General features: G+C 37.1%; 1 protein-coding gene across 1 annotated transcript in view; it reads right to left on the reverse strand.

Annotated features, from left to right (window-relative positions):
* LOC113167170 overlaps positions 1–25,316 on the reverse strand; it is an 89,382-nt gene that overhangs the window by 6,694 nt on the left and 57,372 nt on the right. The window contains exons 39-48 of the mRNA XM_026367584.2: positions 24,055–24,228; positions 21,720–21,875; positions 19,409–19,564; positions 17,078–17,233; positions 14,748–14,921; positions 14,506–14,588; positions 13,876–14,227; positions 12,398–12,571; positions 11,712–11,870; positions 10,324–10,370 (exon numbers count right to left, since the gene is read on the reverse strand). Coding sequence (XP_026223369.1) covers positions 10,324–10,370; positions 11,712–11,870; positions 12,398–12,571; positions 13,876–14,227; positions 14,506–14,588; positions 14,748–14,921; positions 17,078–17,233; positions 19,409–19,564; positions 21,720–21,875; positions 24,055–24,228 — 1,631 coding nt within the window. The remainder of the gene's footprint in view (positions 1–10,323; positions 10,371–11,711; positions 11,871–12,397; positions 12,572–13,875; positions 14,228–14,505; positions 14,589–14,747; positions 14,922–17,077; positions 17,234–19,408; positions 19,565–21,719; positions 21,876–24,054; positions 24,229–25,316) is intronic.

Consider the following 25,316-nt stretch of genomic DNA (forward strand, 5'->3'; position numbering starts at 1 on the left):
TGGGACGATCTGATGTACAAAGTAACAGATTGGCTTGTGGTATGCATAGTGAAAGCACACAGAAGATGCTGTTGTCAGAGAAACTGACTGTTGTCTTGCACTGGAAAAAGCGCTGTCTATTGCAGTGTCAGTAGAGACAGCAGAGATGCTCTGAAACTACAAAAAAGAGTGTGGAGAGTGGCCTCCTTAAAATGTCAATCAATGATAAAAATCCCTAATGTTATGGATGTGACAAAATCTCCCCTAAGGCCTGTGAATGTTGTTTTAAAGACAAAGAAATACAGAAAGTGTAACAGACAAGGGCACATAGAATGAGTATCCTAATAAAAATCAGATAGCAAGCAAAACAAAAAGAGAAGCCATTCTGGGACAGAAAACCAAAGTACAAAGTTAAACATGTACAATATTTTGCTGAGAGTGAAAGTGGATCACTCTGATACAAATGATCTAGCTTGCTTGGAACTACACAGCATCACTGAAGAAAAAAACGGAGAGATAATTTGGCTCCAGAAGCCCCAGAACTGTCTAAATTACAGATTGAACTATACACAGGATCAGCTGTGTGGTCCATTTCCAGAGCTCACTATAAACAGCTATTCCCCACATTAAGAAAACATGAGTGGTTCAAGACCCACACGGGTGAAATAGTGAGTCTGGATGGCAAATTGAGGATGGAAATGACATATAGCATTTTTTATTTCTAATATTCTATTTATAATTAGTTCAAACACAAACATTTATCTCTGCACAGTCTTCTGCTCATTGAGAAGACAACAGTATGAACTTTTAATAATGTTGTTATAGATTTTTTAAACGTGTTTTTTATCATTTTCTCTACTTAACCTAAACTAACTACTAAACTACTTTGACTAAAATCCCATTAACACATTTAGCAGACCATAAACTCTGATCACTATCATTAGGAAAATTTACCTACTTTGAGTGTCATTGTCATTGTTTGTATGAATCTTTTTCTTACCTCGACATTCTGTCACTTTATCAATATATCCAGGAGGAATCTTGTCGACTCCTGAGGGTTGAGAGATGATCCACAGTCGAGCAGAGGGAAGTAGTTTTCCCTTGATGAGGTTTGTCAGCAGCTCATCCATCGAGGCTGCTTCTGTCATATCAGTCAGCTCCTTGTTCTTTTCAAAGTCAAGAGGAAGTTCACATTTTTCCAAATCATCAACTATAAAAACTACTTTACTGCTGGAAACATCTAGACGTTTGAAATCTTTTAAATAATGATTTAGAAATTCTTCCGTGCTTTGAGCTTCATCTCTTCTTGAATTCAGTTCACTAAAACTTAAAGATACTATCAAGTCTATTTCTTTGTTGGACTTTCCTTTTGCCCAGTCAACCATGAATGTCTTTGTTTGAAATGTTTTACCAATACCAGACACTCCCTTTGTTAGCACTGCTCGCACTCTCTCTGAATTGAATATCTCTTTGTATGTTGTTTTTACTACTTTTTGTTTATCTGTCTTGTTTTCCTTTATCTCCCAGAGTTCTGTGTTCATCTTATGTTGACTTATATCTTCCATTTCTTGCTTTTTTAGGATTTCTGTCTTCACGTGGTCGATGAGTTTGTGTTTGGCATCTTTGTCTGACGGGAAACAATATGTTAGAAATAAATAAAGTAATCATCTATAACAACGGGTTATGACAAGTTTGTCTTTGCATGTCAAATTCAGCTGCAAAAACTGAACAATATTGTGAAGTTATTGTAATAAGGTTCAAACAACAAACTGGAAGCTGTTAAATACAGTGTCATATGTTTGCAATACTGTGTTATAACTACAGTTACAGTGAAAAAATCACTTTTAAATATTAAATGCAATTACAAATATCCAGTGTTTTCTTTGTTTACGTACCTTTAGTACCTAATTGTCTGTTGGGTGGGTCATTCTTATACTCTTCACTTTTCAGGGGGGAGTTGCTTGACACTGGTTTCTGTGACTGAGAGCTTCAACACAGACAAAACATTTTTCACTTTTTGAGAAAGATTACATTAATACGCATTAAAATTCTGTGTGATAAAGATGAATGAGCTTGTGGATCTCTCTTTTCTCTGTAATGGCTTTAACAGTATGCACATACAACTCATTGTTTCTTTACTTTGGCAAAGTAACAATGTAAAGAAAGTTTAATCTTGATCATTATCTCTGCATCAAAGTACTAAAATTACAATAATATTTTACATATAGCAGATTGTTTCTGTGCTTTGTCACATCTTCAGCAGTACCTCTGCATCGCTATTATTCTATTTGTCTCTAGATTTGTCTACATATTAGTAGTAACATTACAAAAATATCTTACCTCAGTTCTCTGTTACTCAAGTTGGGAGGCCTATCCTTGGACCTATCACTTGCCATGGAAAAATCGCTGGGTGTAGGAGAGATTGGCCTTTTGGGATGAAGTGGGCTTTAACACAAATTTAAAAATACTTTGACAATTACAAACTCTGAAGTTCAAAGGCCTAATTCTGTCTGTGACAGGAGGAGTAGTCCAGATCTGTGATCATTAACAGATGTATATTGTATAATTCGAGGTATCAGAAATTGGAAATAGTAAAAGTACAGATTTCTCAAGATTTTACATAAGTACAGCAATTGAGTAAGTGCAGCTCACTTAATCACTTTTCACCATCACTAAAAGTTTTTTTGTTAAAGGACTTACAGAAGCTGAAACTTCTAGTTCACTTCATCTCTCTATAGTTAAAACATCTTACTTTGGTTTCCCATCACTGAAGGTCGGAGGACCATCCTTGGACCTGTCACTGGTCATGGAAACCAGGCTGGATGCAGGAGAAACTGGTCTTTGGTGCTCAAGTGGGCTTTAACACACATTAGAAAATACAGACTGAATCAACACAGACAAACTTCATATTTATGTGGAAGATAATATTAGTGCACAGTCAAATTCACTGTGACACTGATAAATGTCCTTCTAAATTTGTGGATCTGTCAGGCTTCACTGTCTTTCTTTTCTCTGTAATGGCTTTAACAGTATGCACATGCAGTACATTGTTTCTGTTCTTTGGCTAAGTCACAGTGTAAAGAAGGTCTTATCTTGATCATTATGTCTGCATCAAAGTACTAAAATTACAATAATATTTTACATATAGTAGATTGTTTCTGTGCTTTGTCACATCGTCAGCAGTATCTCTGCGTCGTTATTATTCTATTTGTCTCTAGATTTGTCTACATATTAGTAGTAACATTACAAAAATATCTTACCTCAGTTCTCTGTCATTCAAGTTGGGAGGCCTATCCTTGGACCTATCACTTGCCATGGAAAAATCGCTGGGTGCAGGAGAGATTGGCCTTTTGGGATGAAGTGGGCTTTAACACAGATTTAAAAATACTTTGACAATTACAAACTCTGAAGTTCAAAGGCCTAATTCTGATCGTCTTTGATAGGAGGAGTAGTCCAGATCTGTGATCATTAACAGATGTATATTGTATAATTCGAGGTAACAGAAATTGGAAATACTAAAGTAAAAGTACAAATTCCTCAAGATTTTACATAAGTACAGCACTTGAGTAAGTGTAGCTCACTTAATCACTTTTCACCATCACTAAAAGGTTTTTTGTTAAAGGACTTCATCTCTCTATAGTTAAAACATCTTACTTTGGTTTTCCATCACTGAAGTTCGGAGGACCATCCTTGGACCTGTCACTGGTCATAGAAACCAGGCTGGATGCAGGGGAAACTGGTCTTTGGTGCTCAAGTGGGCTTTAACACACATTAGAAAATACAGACTGAATCAACACAGACAAACCTCATATTTATGTGGAAGATAATATTAGTGCACAGTCAAATTCACTGTGACACTGATAAATGTCCTTCTAAATTTGGGGATCTATAAGGCTTCGCTGTCTTTCTTTTCTCTGTAATGGCTTTAACAGTATGCACATGAAGTACATTGTTTCTGTTCTTTGGTTAAGTCACACTGTTAAGAAGGTCTTATCTTGATCATTATCTCTGCATCACTATTATTCTATTTGTCTCTAGATTTGTCTACATATTAGTAGTAACATTACAAATATATCTTACTTCAGTTCTCTGTCATTCAAGTTGGGAGGGCCATCCTTGGACCTATCACTTGCCATGGAAAAATCGCTGGGTGCAGGAGAGATTGGCCTTTTGGGATGAAGTGGGCTTTAACACAGATTTAAAAATACTTTGACAACTACAAAGTGGCCATATTGCGCAAAATGTACTTTTTGGTCATGGTACATTTATAAGGAATGTACCACCAAGTATGTTAAAAGTGCAGTCTGTCCTTTATTTCACATTTTCTGGTTGTTTAGAAACCAGCCTCTTAGAGTTTCATTTAAAGTTTGCGCTCGCGATGATGTATTGTCTAATCTCAGGAACCCAATCCTTGCTCAGATGTGGTTTAACTACCGTTCACGACAACCAGGCTGTAAACTCACAGTCCGACATTGGTTTTCCTGGCTACAACAGACTCACTCAGAAACAAAATAGCAGCAGCAGTGCACAAAGGAAGGACACTTCTCACGTTTGGGATATTTTCTTAATAATAATAATAATAATAATAATAATAATAATAATAATAATAATAATAATAATAATGTAATACTTTATTGCTCCTCTTGGGGAACTTGTGGTAGGACAGCTTAGTACATGTCAGCACTACTACAGGTTTTTAATGTCTTCTCCAAGGACACTTCAGCAAGTAGCCAGGAGGAACCAGAGGTCGAACCACTCACCCTGGAGCTCGTATGCGATTACTCTACCACCCGAGCTTTTGCCGCCCCAAATCCTTCATTCTCTCATGATCTGAACAAACTGTAGATTTATTTGTTTTGACGAAGTCCAGCGTGTGCATATATGTTAAGTTCCAACTAGTTCAAGGATGCTGGATTCTATCCACTCTTTGAAAATATTGCTTAATGAGTAGGTAAACTACTGATGAGTCCAGTAAACATGTTACCAGACAGAGTAGAGTATCTTTAAATAATAAAAGAAATCCTTCACTTTCTTCTCACAAGTTTACTGTGGGAGAGCAATGTCAGTGTTTAATGATTAATGAAATCAACTGTAAAACAATCAACTTGACCTTGATGTGTAGTCTAATGATCAAATATGGTGGCTTGTACGTGCAGTTTATGTGCTTATAGCTGCGTGAAAAAGAAGAGTATATTTCCACTACTAAAACTACAAACAAGAATCGTGTATTTACAGTAGAAAGTAGGCACATGGTTATAAATAAGTACACAATAAGTACCCTAAGTATCATATAGGTAATGAATTTTAAAAATTGACACTCATTGATCAGACAAGTAATGTGTTCCAGTTCATATCGAAACTGTTTGAATGCGAACATGTGCTCTGCATCTTATCTTTTTTTTTTTATGTGAATTATATCTAAGCGGCCAGTACAGCTGAGGTCAAAATCCTTCAATTACATGTAATGTATTTGTTCTCTCCAATGCACAACTTACTGTCATAACTGTGTTTCTTATTTCCTGACAGGTGCACTTGAGCCACACTGGAGCCACATGCTCAGTTCAATGTTGCATAACAATACATTTGTCAAAAGGTTTTTGAATTGTACTGAATTAATTCAATTTGACAGTCAAGTATTGATTACATGCAGACTACTTGATAATCTATGGTGGTAAATAGTTAGACATTATTATCTTCTGGAGCTTTGCTTCCAAAAATATCCTGTAACCAGATCTCTTTAACAACCAGCAAGTGCAGAGTGACCCTGACTTTTTTTTATATTATTAAAAATGTGAGTATGAGGAGTTTGGATTGCACGGTGTGGTTTAGCTTTCACTTTCTGGTTGAGCGAAGACTGAGCTGAGAAAAAAAAGTTCTACCTACCCTTCAGATAATGTGGCCATGGCCCTGTCCTGTGATATGTTGGCTTTCCAGTGAGTTTTGCAAGTTTTCTGTTCAATCTATTGGTTGGATTGTATTACTTAGTTACAGAATTCAGAATAAATAAATCTGTCCAGACAGAGTAGAACCTTCTTGAATAATATAAAGAAATCATTAACTTGTTTTGTACAAGGTTACTGTGGGAGGGCAGTATCAGTGGTCAATGATTAAGAAAAGTTATCAACTCGACTTGTACCTTAGTACAGATCAAATATGGCAGCTTGTGCTGCATAAATCTAACAGACTTGGTAAGCAAGGCAGACAATGTATTTCTTAAATAAAAAAAAAAAAAAAAGGTTATTTTTCCACTTTCAGAACCACAACTAGGATTAAAGTATTACATGGATAAAGAGGACAGTTATCAGTAATCTGAAATCATCAGGTATCTGTTATCAACCGTTTTTATTTCATGACATTTTCACTTTCACTTCAGTTTTTACTCACATGCCCCTCCCATCTGAGAGCTACTGAAGTTCAGCCTCCAACTATAAGGAAATAGGTCATGTGTAAGATCTACATGGTCTGAATATTGAAATATGAGACTTAATACACCAGTATCTCTTGTATTGTATTTCATTTAACCCTGTGAAGAACTTAGTAAGTAGTGTGAGTAGTGTGTGTCTGTGTGTCTTTCAAAATAAATGCACATGGAAGGTGAGAAAAGCATTTGATTGAATAGAAATGCAGGAATTTAGTATCTCTTCAAACTCACTCCAAACCCATAACACCCTGGGTCCCTGGGATCCTGGGAAGGTGGAGGAATACACAATGTGATTTGTCTGTAAGTGGACGAACAGAGTGGGAGCAGAGCAACCTGAGAATGGATGGATTAAATGACAGCTGTAATACACACACACAAACACACACACACACACACACACACACACACACACACACACACACACACACACACACACACAAAAACAGTACATCTTTAGCCATGATCTCTTACTGCAGTAAAAACATAATTACTAAACTTAAATCAGGGAGCAACTGTTTCTGAATTCATCCTTGTCTTGTGAAGTTCACACTGTTCGCAAATTACTGAAACGCATAAACTGCATAAATTCATTAAACTGATACATGTTTGTGCCAAACGTTGTCATTAACAACTGCATTTACAATTAGAGGCATTGTCCTCAACAAAAGACAGATTTTATTGTGAAGTTTTTCCAGCTGGTTCACAGCTCAATGATGAAAACATCTATCTGGTCTGGTGTCTATTGCTGTCATGTCTGTTTAATGTATTTTATTAGTTTGATTTTTCTATGTAACGATAGATTAATAGAATTTAAATAGATTCGTTCAGGTCACAATTGCAGACTCGAAGAAAAATGTGTTGGAAGATATTTCATTTTATTTTTAAAGTAATAAACTGTCTCAGTGTCTTATTTCTGTCAAATAAGTCAAACAAACACAAAAATGCTCCATTAAATAGACAGATTTTTTGTGTGATTATGTTTTTGAGGTTCGTCAGTTTAAAATCTATGAAGTTTACAAAGTCCCATGTATCTATTCATCAAACCCACACAAACATTCATTCAGCTTCAGACTTTCACAAGCAGCTTTTGTTTAATCAAAACAGATCTTCAGGGACAGAAACAGATCCAGACAGGGAGCACGAGGCTCTTTGAATGTGTTGCCAATTAGCAGAATCAGAACGTAGCTATTTTTTTTTATTTTTTTTATCAGGTCTCTGATGTGGACCCACAACTAAATGTTTTATTGTGAGTTGTTCAGCACCTTCAAAGATTTGGTCAAGAATTAGGTTTGTAGTAACAATGAAGCCGTTTGCGCAAAGAGGCCTTCGCTGCCCCGGCTGCTATATTGTCCCAGACGTCTTCCATCCCGATTTATAGATTGAAATATTGGAACATGTTAGTAAATGCCATTAAATACATAGATAAAGCATTAGTCAGAAGTTATGCGTTATAGTATCCTACCTGTAGACCTGTAGCCTGAAGACTGAAGCTGCATTCACTTTTATTTTCACCATTTATTTCTCTCCCTGGAACTGAAGAGAACAGTGAGAATTAAATTTACTCCGGGGTTAAATGTATTCAGTACCTTCAAGTATTAACGGCATGTGAAATCTGTGACAATTTGCTACCTTGATCGATGGATAAGAGGACTGAACAAAACTACAAATTGTCAAACAAAGGTTAATTTTAAGAGGTTCAGGAGACAAGGAGGGAGAACACAGAACTAAACACAAAACAGAAACAAGAACTAGTGAGCCGGAGTTTTCTGAGTGAGGTAGACGGGAAACAAGCAGGAGACTCTGGCTAATGGAGGTAGGGAATTATAAGTGTACAACAAAACAAAGCAGAATGAGGGGAACCAGGAGAGGTATAAAGCAAACAAAAAAAAAACTGAACGTACTAAAAACACAGTTAGTTCCATTTCGAAGTCCAAATATCAGAGATGGTGGAAAACAGCAAGGCCGGTGTACACAGTGGTCAGATCTACAGTATACAATCTACAATCTAAAAGACTAATCAGAGACAGAACAGGTCCAGGTCTACGATGCAGGCAAGTCAGGAACAAATGCTGGAGAGTGGTTTCTGAGGAGTGAAGTCAGGGAGGTGTCTAAATAGAAAACACAGGTGGAACAGATCAGGCAATCGGAGCCAAGGAGGGTGGAGAGAGTGGACAGGTGAACCAGAAGAGTAATCAGAGAGAGCAGAGGGGAGAAACGGAGAACAGGAAATGGAGCATTTATGGCAGGGACAAAAAAATGAAACTTAAAACAGAGTGACAGAAAAATGACAGAAGAAGAGAGAGACAGACATAAACAGGAGGTGAGAGACAGACAAGAACAGGGACATAAAGGATAACAGAGTGACAGAAAAACAACAGAAGAAGAGGGAGACAGACAGGAAGAGAGACAAAGACAGGAACAGGGACAGAAGGGACAAAAAGAGAAGGAGAGAGAACAGGAACTGGCAAAAGGTCAGCCAGGGATCGTGACTGAAATCTACATAAAAACAGAACGCAATGATATTCAATTTTAGTAATATTTTATTCCCAGAACACAGAAAAAAATATAAAATATTTAAACATTAAAAAAAAGACAATTTTGAAATTGATGGTAGCAACACATTTCAAAAAAGCTAATACACACATTTAACATTACACACATACAAACATGTATTCAGTTTAGCTCAATGAACAAAGAACTATTAATTTAATCTAGGCATTTTACAAGCATTAAATGTTAAAGGGAGAATATATTTATGCATAAGTAGACTGAATACACAGTTTTTATCTTTGAAATAGTATTTTTTATGTCTGAATGACTACACGAATCTTTCAAAGTTAGATCCCCTTAGCATCCATGTGTCATATTAAACTAGAAAAATGTATTAGTCTGTTATCACAGTAGCACAGTAGTTTTCTACTAACAAACCATATCTTTTTATATACAACCTGAGTTTACACATTTCTAAATATACAGTAACTATTACCTTGAGACATCAGTAAAAATGATCTATTTAAACTTTAATTTAAAAAAAAGTATGTAAATACTAAGAAATGAGATGAAGAAACTTAATTAAGTAAATAAAACTTTGCTGCCCATGTTAAGTATCCAGTGATCACTACAGTTTATTTTTTACTTTACTCACACAAAGTCACACAACCCCTTTTAATCCAGAAGCCTGGAAACAGTGGTTCTGTGAATTTGACTTGAAATTCATGAATGAGCTCCTGCTTTCCTGAAGAAATACTGTAATATCTCAGAATACTACTTTCCGTATCCAGGAACACTGCTATTTTTTGAGGCTTTTCAATAGTTTGGGATGACTTCCCATGTATGGCGGTGTATCCAGTATTGGAGCAGAGCAGACTCCAGGACTTCTCATTGCACCCTAGGCCACCACTTCTGTCCCATTTTCTACCTACATCTTTATATGTCACTGCGATGCCAACTGTGCCTTTCCATTCTACCTCCCAGTAGCAGATTCCCGTCAAGCCCTCATCACACTCACATAACACCTGACTCCTTTTGAATCTGTCTGAGTTGTCAGGTCGTGACACCCTCTCCTCCACCCTCTTTAAAGTTCCTGCTTTCCTGTTTCCTTCAGACAGAACGAGCCTCTTGCCGGCTGTGTTTTCATCAAACTTCAGATTTACACCATCTTAAAGAGAAACAAACACCCACATCAGTGTGGTAAGAAAACTTTAAAAAAGTACACAAGAAAAATTAATATTTGTGATTTTTTAAATCAATTATAGGATTATAATTAGCAGGTATTTTTCAAACAGGCAAGATGCCCCATGATAAAAAGTATATATCATTAAAGAGAACATACTACATTATTAGAACCTCATTTCCAAATGATCTAGAGTTAGAGTATTCCGCTTTAATGTAGTAAACGAAAGCAGTTCTAATAAAATACTTACACTTCTTCAGTCCTGGCTTTAACCGATGCTCTCCACCATGGTCAAAACTGTAAAATAAATTAGACAGTAGTGTCGTCACAAACAATGTAATATATTGAAAAGTCTTAAATCTGTAATTTGACAAAACCAGGCAAATCTTATGCTTATTTAGCTCTTTTGTTTTGTTTATAATAGATTCTCGCCATTCCAGTGATTGTGCTAAACTCAACCATACAGTTTGTTAAAGTATTTCTAAGTATTCCTCTATGGATTGTAAACTTGAGAATAAAACACATCACCACTGACATAACTTGATTACAGTGTTCCCATGTTACACTCCTACTCCATCCACTTTATCTCTAAATGTGTGTATGTGAATATTTTAAATAGTTTGTAGCGTCTGCATTATTGGGGAGTTACGATGAGGACTGGTCCAGCGGCTTTTGGTCACAAGGTGCTGTACTGTATGTGCACTGCCTGAACCATCAGTTACATATTCATGTTGTCTGGCTTATTTGTAGTTAAATAAACTACTAGGTCCAAAGCCAACCTTGGATCATGTACTTGGGGACATGGAGTCAGGCTTCAGTGAGCGCAACACTGTGTTGACCACTCCACTAGCAGCACTTGATGAAAAGGGAGAGACATTTTTGGCTCAAGGCAAAAACGTGCTGAATCTTGTTGGCTCTTAAACTGTGTGTAACATTTGGAGCTTGGTTTAATAATATATATATAAAAACAAACTCAAACAGCTAGAGCCACATATTATTCCTCATTAATAAAAGTGCAAATAAGAACAACCCCAGGCTTATTTTCAACCTTTTTTGGAGTCATCATTTGATGCACAGGGAACAGCATGTTTTGTGACCAGGGAGCAGTGGAGATAGTTGTGCAATATAAAAATCACTAACCTCCTTTATCATGTATGCAAACATTTTCTTAAACAGTACAAGAAAAGCCTACATGAGAGCCAAAAAAGTACAGTTCAATGCTCAAAACAATCTTTAAAAAGGCTTTTGCCTGCTGTAAACCATATGGCAAGAGAATCACGAAGATGGAAGTGATAATAATAAGGTTCCAGTTAAATGAAAGAGCTCAGGGTTAGGTTACATGAAAAGATTAACTAAATATTAAATAACTGTTAATAATGTATGATGATGTATTAAATGAATACAGTGAAACTGTCATAATATTATTAACCACTTTTAAAAACATTCTGGACCAACATAAGTTAAGTGATTTTCTTGAAGAAATACTGTAATATCTTCTCTTAAAAAAGTCAATTTTCTAATTTGCTAAATCTTGTGTAGATGTACCCTCAGTAGATATAATCTGCTCTTAAACAACCCACTATAACCACTACAGATGTGTACAGACGTATAAACACACATCCAAACATTTTAACTTACCACAGTTTCAAACTTGGAAAATCAGATAACTCCTTCACCCCATTAACTCCTGGGTGATTGTAACTCAGATCCAGCTCTTTCAGAACAGAGGCCTTGTTGGATGTAAGAGCTGAGGCCAGAGACGAGCAGCCATTCTCTGTCACCTGACAACCTGCCAGCCTGCAAATCAAAAATACACACACATGATCTTTAAAACAGTTTAAAAACATACTGTATAGTAGTGTAATAATAGTATAATAATAATAGTATAATAATAATAGTATAACATGTGACCAGGTTGCATGTAGGTAAGTATGTGTCCTCATATACAAAATGAAGGAAACACAGTGTGAAGGAGAGTTTAATTTTTCCTGGTGGCTGTAGATCAGAAAGAAGCATCGTTGTCTACCAATCATGAAATCGGTGGTTCGATTCCTGACTCCTCCTGTCACACTTTCACAGTGTCCTTGGGCAAGATATTGAACCCCGGTGAGTCAGGGCAGCTGCATGGCAGCTCTGCCATCGGTGTGTGAGAGTGTGTGTTTGCTTGCGTGTGCAAATGGGTGAATGAGAAGCAATGGTAAAGCGCATTGAGTGCTTAGCTAACCACCATTGAAATGAGATTGAATTATAATTTTGATGTTTTTTTTCAAAGTTACTTTTTTAATGCTTACAATAAAATGTTAGTAAATGAAGTGTACACTCACTTGAGCTTCTCCAGTTTGCAGTTCGGGCTCTTTAATCCTTCAGCAATGAACTTCACACCTGAATCCAAAATGTCATTATGGCTCAAGTCCAGTTCTGTGAGGTTAGAAGATGCTGTGAGGACAGAGGATGTCAGGCCTCTGCAGGCTTCCTCAGTAAGCTCACACCAACTCAGCCTGTGAAAAAAAATTGTGATCATAAAACCTGTGAGAAACTTTCATTGTATAAAAGGTACTAAGTTAGTAGTGGAGAAAACTTGTGCTCTCTCATTCCTAATCTGGTTAAGTAAGGAGAACCAGAGATAAGAAGACAATCTCTGACTGTGTTAAGTTGTTTGAATGTAGAAAAATATGTCTGTGTTGCTACACATGGGAATGTTACTAATGTTCTGTGGTGCTGACAGTTGTTTTATGTTATCATTTACATTGCCCCAACTTGTACTGTAGATTGCCCAAGTGAGGAGAAAAGGTATGAGGATTATTTCTGATGTAGATGTACTATTTTGACCCAACCTTAGTCCATGTACAGTATTAGCAACAGTGGACCAGCATAGGACAAGAAAATTACTTTTATGTAAAATAATAAACCTAGGCTGTCTCAGGAGACAAATATAGACACAAACCTACATGGGCATTAGAGGGCAGAGTCTAAAACAGCATAAAAAAAAAACATGGGTGAGACAGTTTTTTTATTGCAGAGGTCAATTCTGAGCAATAGCTCGAGCCAGTTTAACATTCTAACAAAAGAGATAACACATACTTGAATTTGTCTCTCATTTGGGTTTCAATTTGGTGAATGGAATGACCTCAGAGCAAAGTTCTTGGTCCTCTCCTCTTTTCTCTCTATATTTCACAGATGGGCCAAATTATATGCAATCAGGGAATTAATATTCACTGTTCAGTTTTACGTCCGTGTGAAGGCTGATGACCTTTCTGAGATTACTAAAGTATAATCCCGCTTGTCTCTTTTGAAAAGCTGGATGTCCAATAATTTTCTCATCCTAAATTCAGATAAAACTTAGATGTTGATCAGTGGTCAACCCTAACAATGTCATAAGTTTGAACAGGTAACCCTAACTTTAGACAACTGTGTGATTTCTCAGAGCTTGACAGCCAAAAATCTTGGAGAATGCAGAGCTCAGAGTGGGCTACTGCACTCTTTCTCTTCTCTTTTGTATTCTTGCCTGTTCATTAGTTTTTTCTTTCTTGTGTATGTATGTTCACTCCAAGGATACGATCTTCCTGGTAGATGCTTCTTGTTGTTTTCACATTTTTATGTCTTATTTTATTAAATTACTTGTTGATTTTTTGACCTCCTATCTTCAAGATTTTGTTTATTAGTCGGAGAAAAAAACTGTTCTAATTACCTTAGAACAGATAAGTAGAAATAGTGGTTTGAAGTCAAGTACATTTGCCAATTCGTAGCACATTGGAAAACAACTAATTTATTTTCAAAAGCAATTATATTTAAAGGTACTTTCAAAGTGGTTTTGGAGACTTTGACCACTGGCAGCATTCCCAGAAGAACCTTCTCTGACTTCAGGTACTTTTTCAGATCAAACACATCAAGTTTCTCATCTGATGTCAGCAACACAAAAGTCAGAGCTGACCACTGAGCAGCAGAAAACTTTTCAAATTCAGTTGTTTCTGACTGCAGATACTTCTTCACTTCTTCCACAAGAGAGTGATCATTCAGTTCATTCAGACAGTAGACGAGGTTGAGTTTTTTATCTGCACTTTCATCATCATTCTTCTCTTCTCTGATCTTCTCTTTGATGAACTCAGTTGTTTTCTTGTTGGTCTCTTTGGTATTTTCTGTCTTTTTCAACAGTCCTTGAAAAAGGTTTTTGACTTGTTTCCAGAGACAGGCCAAGCAGGAAGCGAAGAAACAGGTCCCAGTCTCCATGTTCACTGTTTAAGGCCTTGTTCACTGTTGTCTCGTCTGATGCAGGCAAGTCTGTATTTGTTGAAGTAGGTATGGTTTGACCTTCTTAATGAATGTGTAAAATGCATAAAACGCTGCTTGAAACTCTTGAATGCTCATATGTGCAAAGCAAAATAATTTCTGTTGGTAAAGCCCACGGCCATTTCGTTTGAGTTGGGTGAATAACCCTGAGAAGACTGCAGCATTTGTGATGTCAATACCACAATCTGTGAGTTTTTCTTCAGTGAAGAGTAGGATCGCTTTCTTAATCTTGACAAAAGCAAGTTTTGACAAAGACAGGACTGTTTCCTTGTTCCTTGTATTCTGGCATGAATTTGTTTCAGAACCGTCAGCTGCCTTATGTCCTTTTTTCAAAGTGACGTTTTTAATGCTTACAATGAAATGTGAGTAAATGAAGTGTACACTCACTTGAGCTTCTCCAGTTTGCAGTTCGGGCTCTTTAATCCTTCAGCAATGAACTTCACACCTGAATCCAAGATGTCATTATGGCTCAAGTCCAGTTCTTTGAGGTTAGAAGATGCTGTGAGGACAGAGGATGTCAGGCCTCTGCAGGCTTCCTCAGTAAGCTCACACCAACTCAGCCTGTGAAAAAAAATTGTGATCATAAAACCTGTGAGAAACTTTCATTGTATAAAAGGTACTAAGTTAGTAGTGGAGAAAACTTGTGCTCTCTCATTCCTAATCTGGTTAAGTAAGGAGAACCAGAGATAAGAAGACAATCTCTGACTGTGTTAAGTTGTTTGAATTTGGAAAAATATGTCTGTGTTGCTACACATGGGAATGTTACTAATGTTCTGTGGTGCTGACAGTTGTTTTATGTTATCATTTACATTGCCCCAATTTGTACTGTAGATTGTCCAAGTGAATAGAAAAGGTATTAGGATTATTTCTAATGTAGATCTACTATTTTGGCCCAACCTTAGTCCATGTACAGTATTAGCAACAGTGGACCAGCATAGGACAAGAAAATTACTTTTATGTAAAATACTAAACCTAGGCTGTCTCAGGAGACAAATATAGACACAAACCTACATGGGCATTAGAGGGCAGAGTCTAAAACAGCATAAAAAAAACATGGGTGAGACAGTTTTTTTATTGCAGAGGTCAATTCTGAGCAATAGCTCGAGCCAGTTTAACATTCTAACAAAAGAGATAACACATACTTGAATTTGTCTCTCATTTGGGTTTCAATTTGGTGAATGGAATGACCTCAGAGCAAAGTTCTTGGTCCTCTCCTCTTTTCTCTCTATATTTCACAGATGGGCCAAATTATATGCAATCAGGGAATTAATATTCACTGTTCAGTTTTACGTCCGTGTGAAGGCTGATGACCTTTCTGAGATTACTAAAGTATAATCCCGCTTGTCTCTTTTGAAAAGCTGGATGTCCAATAATTTTCTCATCCTAAATTCAGATAAAACTTAGATGTTGATCAGTGGTCCACCCTGACACTGTCACAAGTTTGAACAGTTAACCCTAACTCTAGACAACTGTGTGATTTCTCAGAGCTTGACAGCCAAAAATCTTGGAGAATGCAGAGCTCAGAGTGGGCTACTGCACTCTTTCTCTTCTCTTTTGTATTCTTGCCTGTTCATTAGTTTTTTCTTTCTTGTGTATGTATGTTCACTCCAAGGATACGATCTTCCTGGTAGATGCTTCTTGTTGTTTTCACATTTTTATGTCTTATTTTATTAAATTACTTGTTGATTTTTTGACCTCCTATCTTCAAGATTTTGTTTATTAGTCGGAGAAAAAAACTGTTCTAATTACCTTAGAACAGATAAGTAGAAATAGTGGTTTGAAGTCAAGTACATTTGCCAATTCGTAGCACATTGGAAAACAACTAATTTATTTTCAAAAGCAATTATATTTAAAGGTACTTTCAAAGTGGTTTTGGAGACTTTGACCACTGGCAGCATTCCCAGAAGAACCTTCTCTGACTTCAGATACTTTTTCAGATCAAACACATCAAGTTTCTCATCTGATGTCAGCAGCACAAAAGTCAGAGCTGACCACTGAGCAGCAGAAAACTTTTCAAATTCAGTTGTTTCTGACTGCAGATACTTCTTCACTTCTTCCACAAGAGAGTGGTCATTCAGTTCATTCAGACAGTAGAAGAGGTTGAGGTTTTTATCTGCACTTTCGTCATCATTCTACTCTTCTCTGATCTTCTCTTTGATGAACTCAGTTGTTTTCTTGTTGGTCTCTTTGGTATTTTCTGTCTTTTTCAGCAGTCCTTGAAAAAGGTTTTTGACTTGTTTCCAGAGACAGGCCAAGCAGGAAGCGAAGAAACAGGTCCCAGTCTCCATGTTCACTGTTTAAGGCCTTGTTCACTGTTGCCTCGTCTAATGCAGGCAAGTCTATATTTGTTGAAGTAGGTATGGTTTGACCTTCTTAATGAATGTGTAAAATGCATAAAACGCTGCTTGAAACTCTTGAATGCTCATATGTGCAAAGCAAAATAATTTCTGTTGGTAAAGCCCACGGCCATCTCGTTTGAGTTGGGTGAATAACCCTGAGAAGACTGCAGCATTTGTGATGTCAATACCACAATCTGTGAGTTTTTCTTCAGTGAAGAGTAGGATCGCTTTCTTAATCTTGACAAAAGCAAGTTTTGACAAAGACAGGACTGTTTCCTTGTTCCTTGTATTCTAACCGTCAGCTGCCTTATGTCCTTTTTTCAAAGTGACGTTTTTAATGCTTACAATGAAATGTGAGTAAATGAAGTGTACACTCACTTGAGCTTCTCCAGTTTGCAGTTCGGGCTCTTTAATCCTTCAGCAATGAACTTCACACCTGAATCCAAGATGTCATTATGGCTCAAGTCCAGTTCTTTGAGGTTAGAAGATGTCAGGCCTCTGCAGGCTTCCTCAGTAAGCTCACACCAACTCAGCCTGTGAAAAAAAATTGTGATCATAAAACCTGTGAGAAACTTTCATTGTATAAAAGGTACTAAGTTAGTAGTGGAGAAAGCTTGTGCTCTCTCATTCCTAATCTGGTTAAGTAAGGAGAACCAGAGATAAGAAGACAATCTCTGACTGTGTTAAGTTGTTTGAATTTGGAAAAATATGTCTGTGTTGCTACACATGGGAATGTTACTAATGTTCTGTGGTGCTGACAGTTGTTTTATGTTATCATTTACATTGCCCCAACTTGTACTGTAGATTGCCCAAGTGAAGAGAAAAGGTATGAGGATTATTTCTGATGTAGATGTACTATTTTGACCCAACCTTAGTCCATGTACAGTATAAGCAACAGTGGACCAGCATAGGACAAGAAAATTACTTTTATGTAAAATAATAAACCTAGGCTGTCTCAGGAGACAAATATAGACACAAACCTACATGGGTATTAGAGGGCAGAGTCTAAAACAGCATTAAAAAAAAAACATGGGTGAGACAGTTTTTTTATTGCAGAGGTCAATTCTGAGCAATAGCTCGAGCCAGTTTAACATTCTAACAAAAGAGATAACACATACTTGAATTTGTCTCTCATTTGGGTTTCAATTTGGTGAATGGAATGACCTCAGAGCAAAGTTCTTGGTCCTCTCCTCTTTTCTCTCTATATTTCACAGATGGGCCAAATTATATGCAATCAGGGAATTAATATTCACTGTTCAGTTTTACGTCCATGTGAAGGCTGATGACCTTTCTGAGATTACTAAAGTATAATCCCGCTTGTCTCTTTTGAAAAGCTGGATGTCCAATAATTTTCTCATCCTAAATTCAGATAAAACTTAGATGTTGATCAGTGGTCCACCCTGACACTGTCACAAGTTTGAACAGTTAACCCTAACTCTAGACAACTGTGTGATTTCTCAGAGCTTGACAGCCAAAAATCTTGGAGAATGCAGAGCTCAGAGTGGGCTACTGCACTCTTTCTCTTCTCTTTTGTATTCTTGCCTGTTCATTAGTTTTTTCTTTCTTGTGTATGTATGTTCACTCCAAGGATACGATCTTCCTGGTAGATGCTTCTTGTTGTTTTCACATTTTTATGTCTTATTTTATTAAATTACTTGTTGATTTTTTGACCTCCTATCTTCAAGATTTTGTTTATTAGTCGGAGAAAAAACTGTTCTAATTACCTTAGAACAGATAAGTAGAAATAGTGGTTTGAAGTCAAGTACATTTGCCAATTCGTAGCACATTGGAAAACAACTAATTTATTTTCAAAGCAATTATATTTAAAGGTACTTTCAAAGTGGTTTTGGAGACTTTGACCACTGGCAGCATTCCCAGAAGAACCTTCTCTGACTTCAGATACTTTTTCAGATCAAACACATCAAGTTTCTCATCTGATGTCAGCAGCACAAAAGTCAGAGCTGACCACTGAGCAGCAGAAAACTTTTCAAATTCAGTTGTTTCTGACTGCAGATACTTCTTCACTTCTTCCACAAGAGAGTGGTCATTCAGTTCATTCAGACAGTAGACGAGGTTGAGTTTTTTATCTGCACTTTCATCATCATTCTTCTCTTCTCTGATCTTCTCTTTGATGAACTCAGTTGTTTTCTTGTTGGTCTCTTTGGTATTTTCTGTCTTTTTCAACAGTCCTTGAAAAAGGTTTTTGACTTGTTTCCAGAGACAGGCCAAGCAGGAAGCGAAGAAACAGGTCCCAGTCTCCATGTTCACTGTTTAAGGCCTTGTTCACTGTTGTCTCGTCTGATGCAGGCAAGTCTGTATTTGTTGAAGTAGGTATGGTTTGACCTTCTTAATGAATGTGTAAAATGCATAAAACGCTGCTTGAAACTCTTGAATGCTCATATGTGCAAAGCAAAATAATTTCTGTTGGTAAAGCCCACGGCCATCTCGTTTGAGTTGGGTGAATAACCCTGAGAAGACTGCAGCATTTGTGATGTCAATACCACAATCTGTGAGTTTTTCTTCAGTGAAGAGTAGGATCGCTTTCTTAATCTTGACAAAAGCAAGTTTTGACAAAGACAGGACTGTTTCCTTGTTCCTTGTATTCTGGCATGAATTTGTTTCAGAACCGTCAGCTGCCTTATGTCCTTTTTTCAAAGTGACGTTTTTAATGCTTACAATGAAATGTTAGTAAATGAAGTGTACACTCACTTGAGCTTCTCCAGTTTGCAGTTCGGGCTCTTTAATCCTTCAGCAATGAACTTCACACCTGAATCCAAGATGTCATTATGGCTCAAGTCCAGTTCTTTGAGGTTAGAAGATGTCAGGCCTCTGCAGGCTTCCTCAGTAAGCTCACACCAACTCAGCCTGTGAAAAAAAATTGTGATCATAAAACGTGAGAAACTTTCATTGTATAAAAGGTACTAAGTTAGTAGTGGAGAAAACTTGTGCTCTCTCATTCCTAATCTGGTTAAGTAAGGAGAACCAGAGATAAGAAGACAATCTCTGACTGTGTTAAGTTGTTTGAATTTGGAAAAATATGTCTGTGTTGCTACACATGGGAATGTTACTAATGTTCTGTGGTGCTGACAGTTGTTTTATGTTATCATTTACATTGCCCCAACTTGTACTGTAGATTGCCCAAGTGAAGAGAAAAGGTATGAGGATTATTTCTGATGTAGATGTACTATTTTGACCCAACCTTAGTCCATGTACAGTATTAGCAACAGTGGACCAGCATAGGACAAGAAAATTACTTTTATGTAAAATAATAAACCTAGGCTGTCTCAGGAGACAAATATAGACACAAACCTACATGGGTATTAGAGGGCAGAGTCTAAAACAGCATAAAAAAAAACATGGGTGAGACAGTTTTTTTATTGCAGAGGTCAATTCTGAGCAATAGCTCGAGCCAGTTTAACATTCTAACAAAAGAGATAACACATACTTGAATTTGTCTCTCATTTGGGTTTCAATTTGGTGAATGGAAGTACCTCAGAGCAAAGTTCTTGGTCCTCTCCTCTTTTCTCTCTATATTTCACAGATGGGCCAAATTATATGCAATCAGGGAATTAATATTCACTGTTCAGTTTTACGTCCGTGTGAAGGCTGATGACCTTTCTGAGATTACTAAAGTATAATCCCGCTTGTCTCTTTTGAAAAGCTGGATGTCCAATAATTTTCTCATCCTAAATTCAGATAAAACTTAGATGTTGATCGGTGGTCAACCCTAACAATGTCATAAGTTTGAACAGTTAACCCTACCTCTAGACAACTGTGTGATTTCTCAGAGCTTGACAGCCAAAAATCTTGGAGAATGCAGAGCTCAGAGTGGGCTACTGCACTCTTTCTCTTCTCTTTTGTATTCTTGCCTGTTCATTAGTTTTTTCTTTCTTGTGTATGTATGTTCACTCCAAGGATACGATCTTCCTGATAGATGCTTCTTGTTGTTTTCACATTTTTATGTCTTATTTTATTAAATTACTTGTTGATTTTTTGACCTCCTATCTTCAAGATTTTGTTTATTAGTCGGAGAAAAAAACTGTTCTAATTACCTTAGAACAGATAAGTAGAAATAGTGGTTTGAAGTCAAGTACATTTGCCAATTCGTAGCACATTGGAAAACAACTAATTTATTTTCAAAAGCAATTATATTTAAAGGTACTTTCAAAGTGGTTTTGGAGACTTTGACCACTGGCAGCATTCCCAGAAGAACCTTCTCTGACTTCAGGTACTTTTTCAGATCAAACACATCAAGTTTCTCATCTGATGTCAACAGCACAAAAGTCAGAGCTGACCACTGAGCAGCAGAAAACTTTTCAAATTCAGTTGTTTCTGACTGCAGATACTTCTTCACTTCTTCCACAAGAGAGTGGTCATTCAGTTCATTCAGACAGTAGAAGAGGTTGAGGTTTTTATCTGCACTTTTGTCATCATTCTTCTCTTCTCTGATCTTCTCTTTGATGAACTCAGTTGTTTTCTTTTTGGTCTCTTTGGTATTTTCTGTCTTTTTCAGCAGTCATTGAAAAAGGTTTTTGACTTGTTTCCAGAGACAGGCCAAGCAGAAAGCAAAGAAACAGGTCCCAGTCTCCATGTTCACTGTTTAAGGCCTTGTTCACTGTTGTCTCGTCTGATGCAGGCAAGTCTGTATTTGTTGAAGTAGGTATGGTTTGACCTTCTTAATGAATGTGTAAAATGAATAAAACGCTGCTTGAAACTCTTGAATGTTCATATGTGCAAAGCAAAATAATTTCTGTTGGTAAAGCCCACGGCCATCTCGTTTGAGTTGGGTGAATAACCCTGAGAAGACTGCAGCATTTGTGATGTCAATACCACAATCTGTGAGTTTTTCTTCAGTGAAGAGTAGGATCGCTTTCTTAATCTTGACAAAAGCAAGTTTTGACAAAGACAGGACTGTTTCCTTGTTCCTTGTATTCTAACCGTCAGCTGCCTTATGTCCTTTTTTCAAAGTGACGTTTTTAATGCTTACAATGAAATGTGAGTAAATGAAGTGTACACTCACTTGAGCTTCTCCAGTTTGCAGTTCGGGCTCTTTAATCCTTCAGCAATGAACTTCACACCTGAATCCAAGATGTCATTATGGCTCAAGTCCAGTTCTTTGAGGTTAGAAGATGTCAGGCCTCTGCAGGCTTCCTCAGTAAGCTCACACCAACTCAGCCTGTGAAAAAAAATTGTGATCATAAAACCTGTGAGAAACTTTCATTGTATAAAAGGTACTAAGTTAGTAGTGGAGAAAACTTGTGCTCTCTCATTCCTAATCTGGTTAAGTAAGGAGAACCAGAGATAAGAAGACAATCTCTGACTGTGTTAAGTTGTTTGAATTTGGAAAAATATGTCTGTGTTGCTACACATGGGAATGTTACTAATGTTCTGTGGTGCTGACAGTTGTTTTATGTATCATTTACATTGCCCCAACTTGTACTGTAGATTGCCCAAGTGAATAGAAAAGGTATGAGGATTATTTCTGATGTAGATGTACTATTTTGACCCAACCTTAGTCCATGTACAGTATTAGCAACAGTGGACCAGCATAGGACAAGAAAATTACTTTTATGTAAAATAATAAACCTAGGCTGTCTCAGGAGACAAATATAGACACAAACCTACATGGGCATTAGAGGGCAGAGTCTAAAACAGCATTAAAAAAAAAACATGGGTGAGACAGTTTTTTTATTGCAGAGGTCAATTCTGAGCAATAGCTCGAGCCAGTTTAACATTCTAACAAAAGAGATAACACATACTTGAATTTGTCTCTCATTTGGGTTTCAATTTGGTGAATGGAAGTACCTCAGAGCAAAGTTCTTGGTCCTCTCCTCTTTTCTCTCTATATTTCACAGAAGGGCCAAAGTATATGCAGTTAAGGAATTAATTTCCGCTGTTCTAAGTTTTACATCCCTGTGAAGGCTGATGACCTTTATGAGATTACTAAAGTATAATCCCGCTTGTCTCCTTTGAAAAGCTGGATGTCCAATAATTTTCTCATCCTAAATTCAGATAAAACTTAGATGTTGATCAGTGGTCCACCCTGACACTGTCACAAGTTTGAACAGTTAACCCTAACTCTAGACAACTGTGTGATTTCTCAGAGCTTGACAGCCAAAAATCTTGGAGAATGCAGAGCTCAGAGTGGGCTACTGCACTCTTTCTCTTCTCTTTTGTATTCTTGCCTGTTCATTAGTTTTTTCTTTCTTGTGTATGTATGTTCACTCCAAGGATACGATCTCCCTGGTAGATGCTTCTTGTTGTTTTCACATTTTTATGTCTTATTTTATTAAATTACTTGTTGATTTTTTGACCTCCTATCTTCAGGATTTTGTTTATTAGTCGGAGAAAAAAAACTGTTCTAATTACCTTAGAACAGATAAGTAGAAATAGTGGTTTGAAGTCAAGTACATTTGCCAATTCGTAGCACATTGGAAAACAACTAATTTATTTTCAAAAGCAATTATATTTAAAGGTACTTTCAAATTGGTTTTGGAGACTTTGACCACTGGCAGCATTCCCAGTAGAACCCTCTCTGACTTCAGGTACTTTTTCAGATCAAACACATCAAGTTTCTCATCTGATGTCAGCAACACAAAAGTCAGAGCTGACCACTGAGCAGCAGAAAACTTTTCAAATTCAGTTGTTTCTGACTGCAGATACTTCTTCACTTCTTCCACAAGAGAGTGATCATTCAGTTCATTCAGACAGTAGAAGAGGTTGAGGTTTTTATCTGCACTTTTGTCATCATTCTTCTCTTCTCTGATCTTCTCTTTGATGAACTCAGTTGTTTTCTTGTTGGTCTCTTTGGTATTTTCTGTCTTTTTCAGCAGTCCTTGAAAAAGGTTTTTGACTTGTTTCCAGAGACAGGCCAAGCAGAAAGCAAAGAAACAGGTCCCAGTCTCTATGTTCACTGTTTAAGGCCTTGTTCATTGTTGCCTCGTCTGATGCAGGCAAGTCTGTATTTGTTGAAGTAGGTATGGTTTGACCTTCTTAATGAATGTGTAAAATGCATAAAACGCTGCTTGAAACTCTTGAATGCTCATATGTGCAAAGCAAAATAATTTCTGTTGGTAAAGCCCACGGCCATCTCGTTTGAGTTGGGTGAATAACCCTGAGAAGACTGCAGCATTTGTGATGTCAATACCACAATCTGTGAGTTTTTCTTCAGTGAAGAGTAGGATCGCTTTCTTAATCTTGACAATAGCAAGTTTTGACAAAGACAGGACTGTTTCCTTGTTCCTTGTATTCTGGCATGAGTTTGTTTCAGAGCCGTCAGCTGCCTTATGTCCTTTTTTCAAAGTGACGTTTTTAATGCTTACAATGAAATGTTAGTAAATGAAGTGTACACTCACTTGAGCTTCTCCAGTTTGCAGTTCGGGCTCTTTAATCCTTCAGCAATGAACTTCACACCTGAATCGAAAATGTCATTATGGCTCAAGTCCAGTTCTTTGAGGTTAGAAGATGCTGTGAGGACAGAGGATGTCAGGCCTCTGCAGGCGTCCTCAGTAAGCTCACACCAACTCAGCCTGTGAAAAAAAATTGTGATCATAAAACATCTGAGAAACTTTCATTGTATAAAAGGTACTAAGTTAGTAGTGGAGAAAGCTTGTGCTCTCTCATTCCTAATCTGGTTAAGTAAGGAGAACCAGAGATAAGAAAACAATCTCTGACTGTGTTAAGTTGTTTGAATTTGGAAAAAATATTTCTGTGTTGCTACACATGGGAATGTTACTAATGTTCTGTGGTGCTGACAGTTGTTTTATGTTATCATTTACATTGCCCCAACTTGTACTGTAGATTGCCCAAGTGAAGAGAAAAGGTATGAGGATTATTTCTGATGTAGATGTACTATTTTGACCCAACCTTAGTCCATGTACAGTATTAGCAACAGTGGACCAGCATAGGACAAGAAAATTACTTTTATGTAAAATACTAAACCTAGGCTGTCTCAGGAGACAAATATAGACACAAACCTACATGGGTATTAGAGGGCAGAGTCTAAAACAGCATTAAAAAAAACATGGGTGAGACAGTTTTTTTATTGCAGAGGTCAATTCTGAGCAATAGCTCGAGCCAGTTTAACATTCTAACAAAAGAGATAACACATACTTGAATTTGTCTCTCATTTGGGTTTCAATTTGGTGAATGGAATGACCTCAGAGCAAAGTTCTTGGTCCTCTCCTCTTTTCTCTCTATATTTCACAGATGGGCCAAATTATATGCAATCAGGGAATTAATATTCACTGTTCAGTTTTACGTCTGTGTGAAGGCTGATGACCTTTCTGAGATTACTAAAGTATAATCCCGTTGTCTCTTTTGAAAAGCTGGATGTCCAATAATTTCCTCATCCTAAATTCAGATAAAACTTAGATGTTGATCAGTGGTCCACCCTGACACTGTCACAAGTTTGAACAGTTAACCCTACCTCTAGACTGTTGTTTGGAGTTAGTTAACCCTAACTCCAGACAACTGTGTGATTTCTAAGAGCTTGACAGAGAAAAATCTTGGAGAATGAAGGGCTCTTGTTCATTCCCACAGTTGAAACAAGTCAGCCATTCATTTGCCCCACAGAGTTGGTTACTGCACTCTTTTCTCTTCTTTTTTGTATTCTTGC

Source organism: Anabas testudineus, chromosome 7, assembly GCF_900324465.2.
Source record: "Anabas testudineus chromosome 7, fAnaTes1.2, whole genome shotgun sequence".
Lineage (NCBI taxonomy): Eukaryota > Metazoa > Chordata > Actinopteri > Anabantiformes > Anabantidae > Anabas > Anabas testudineus.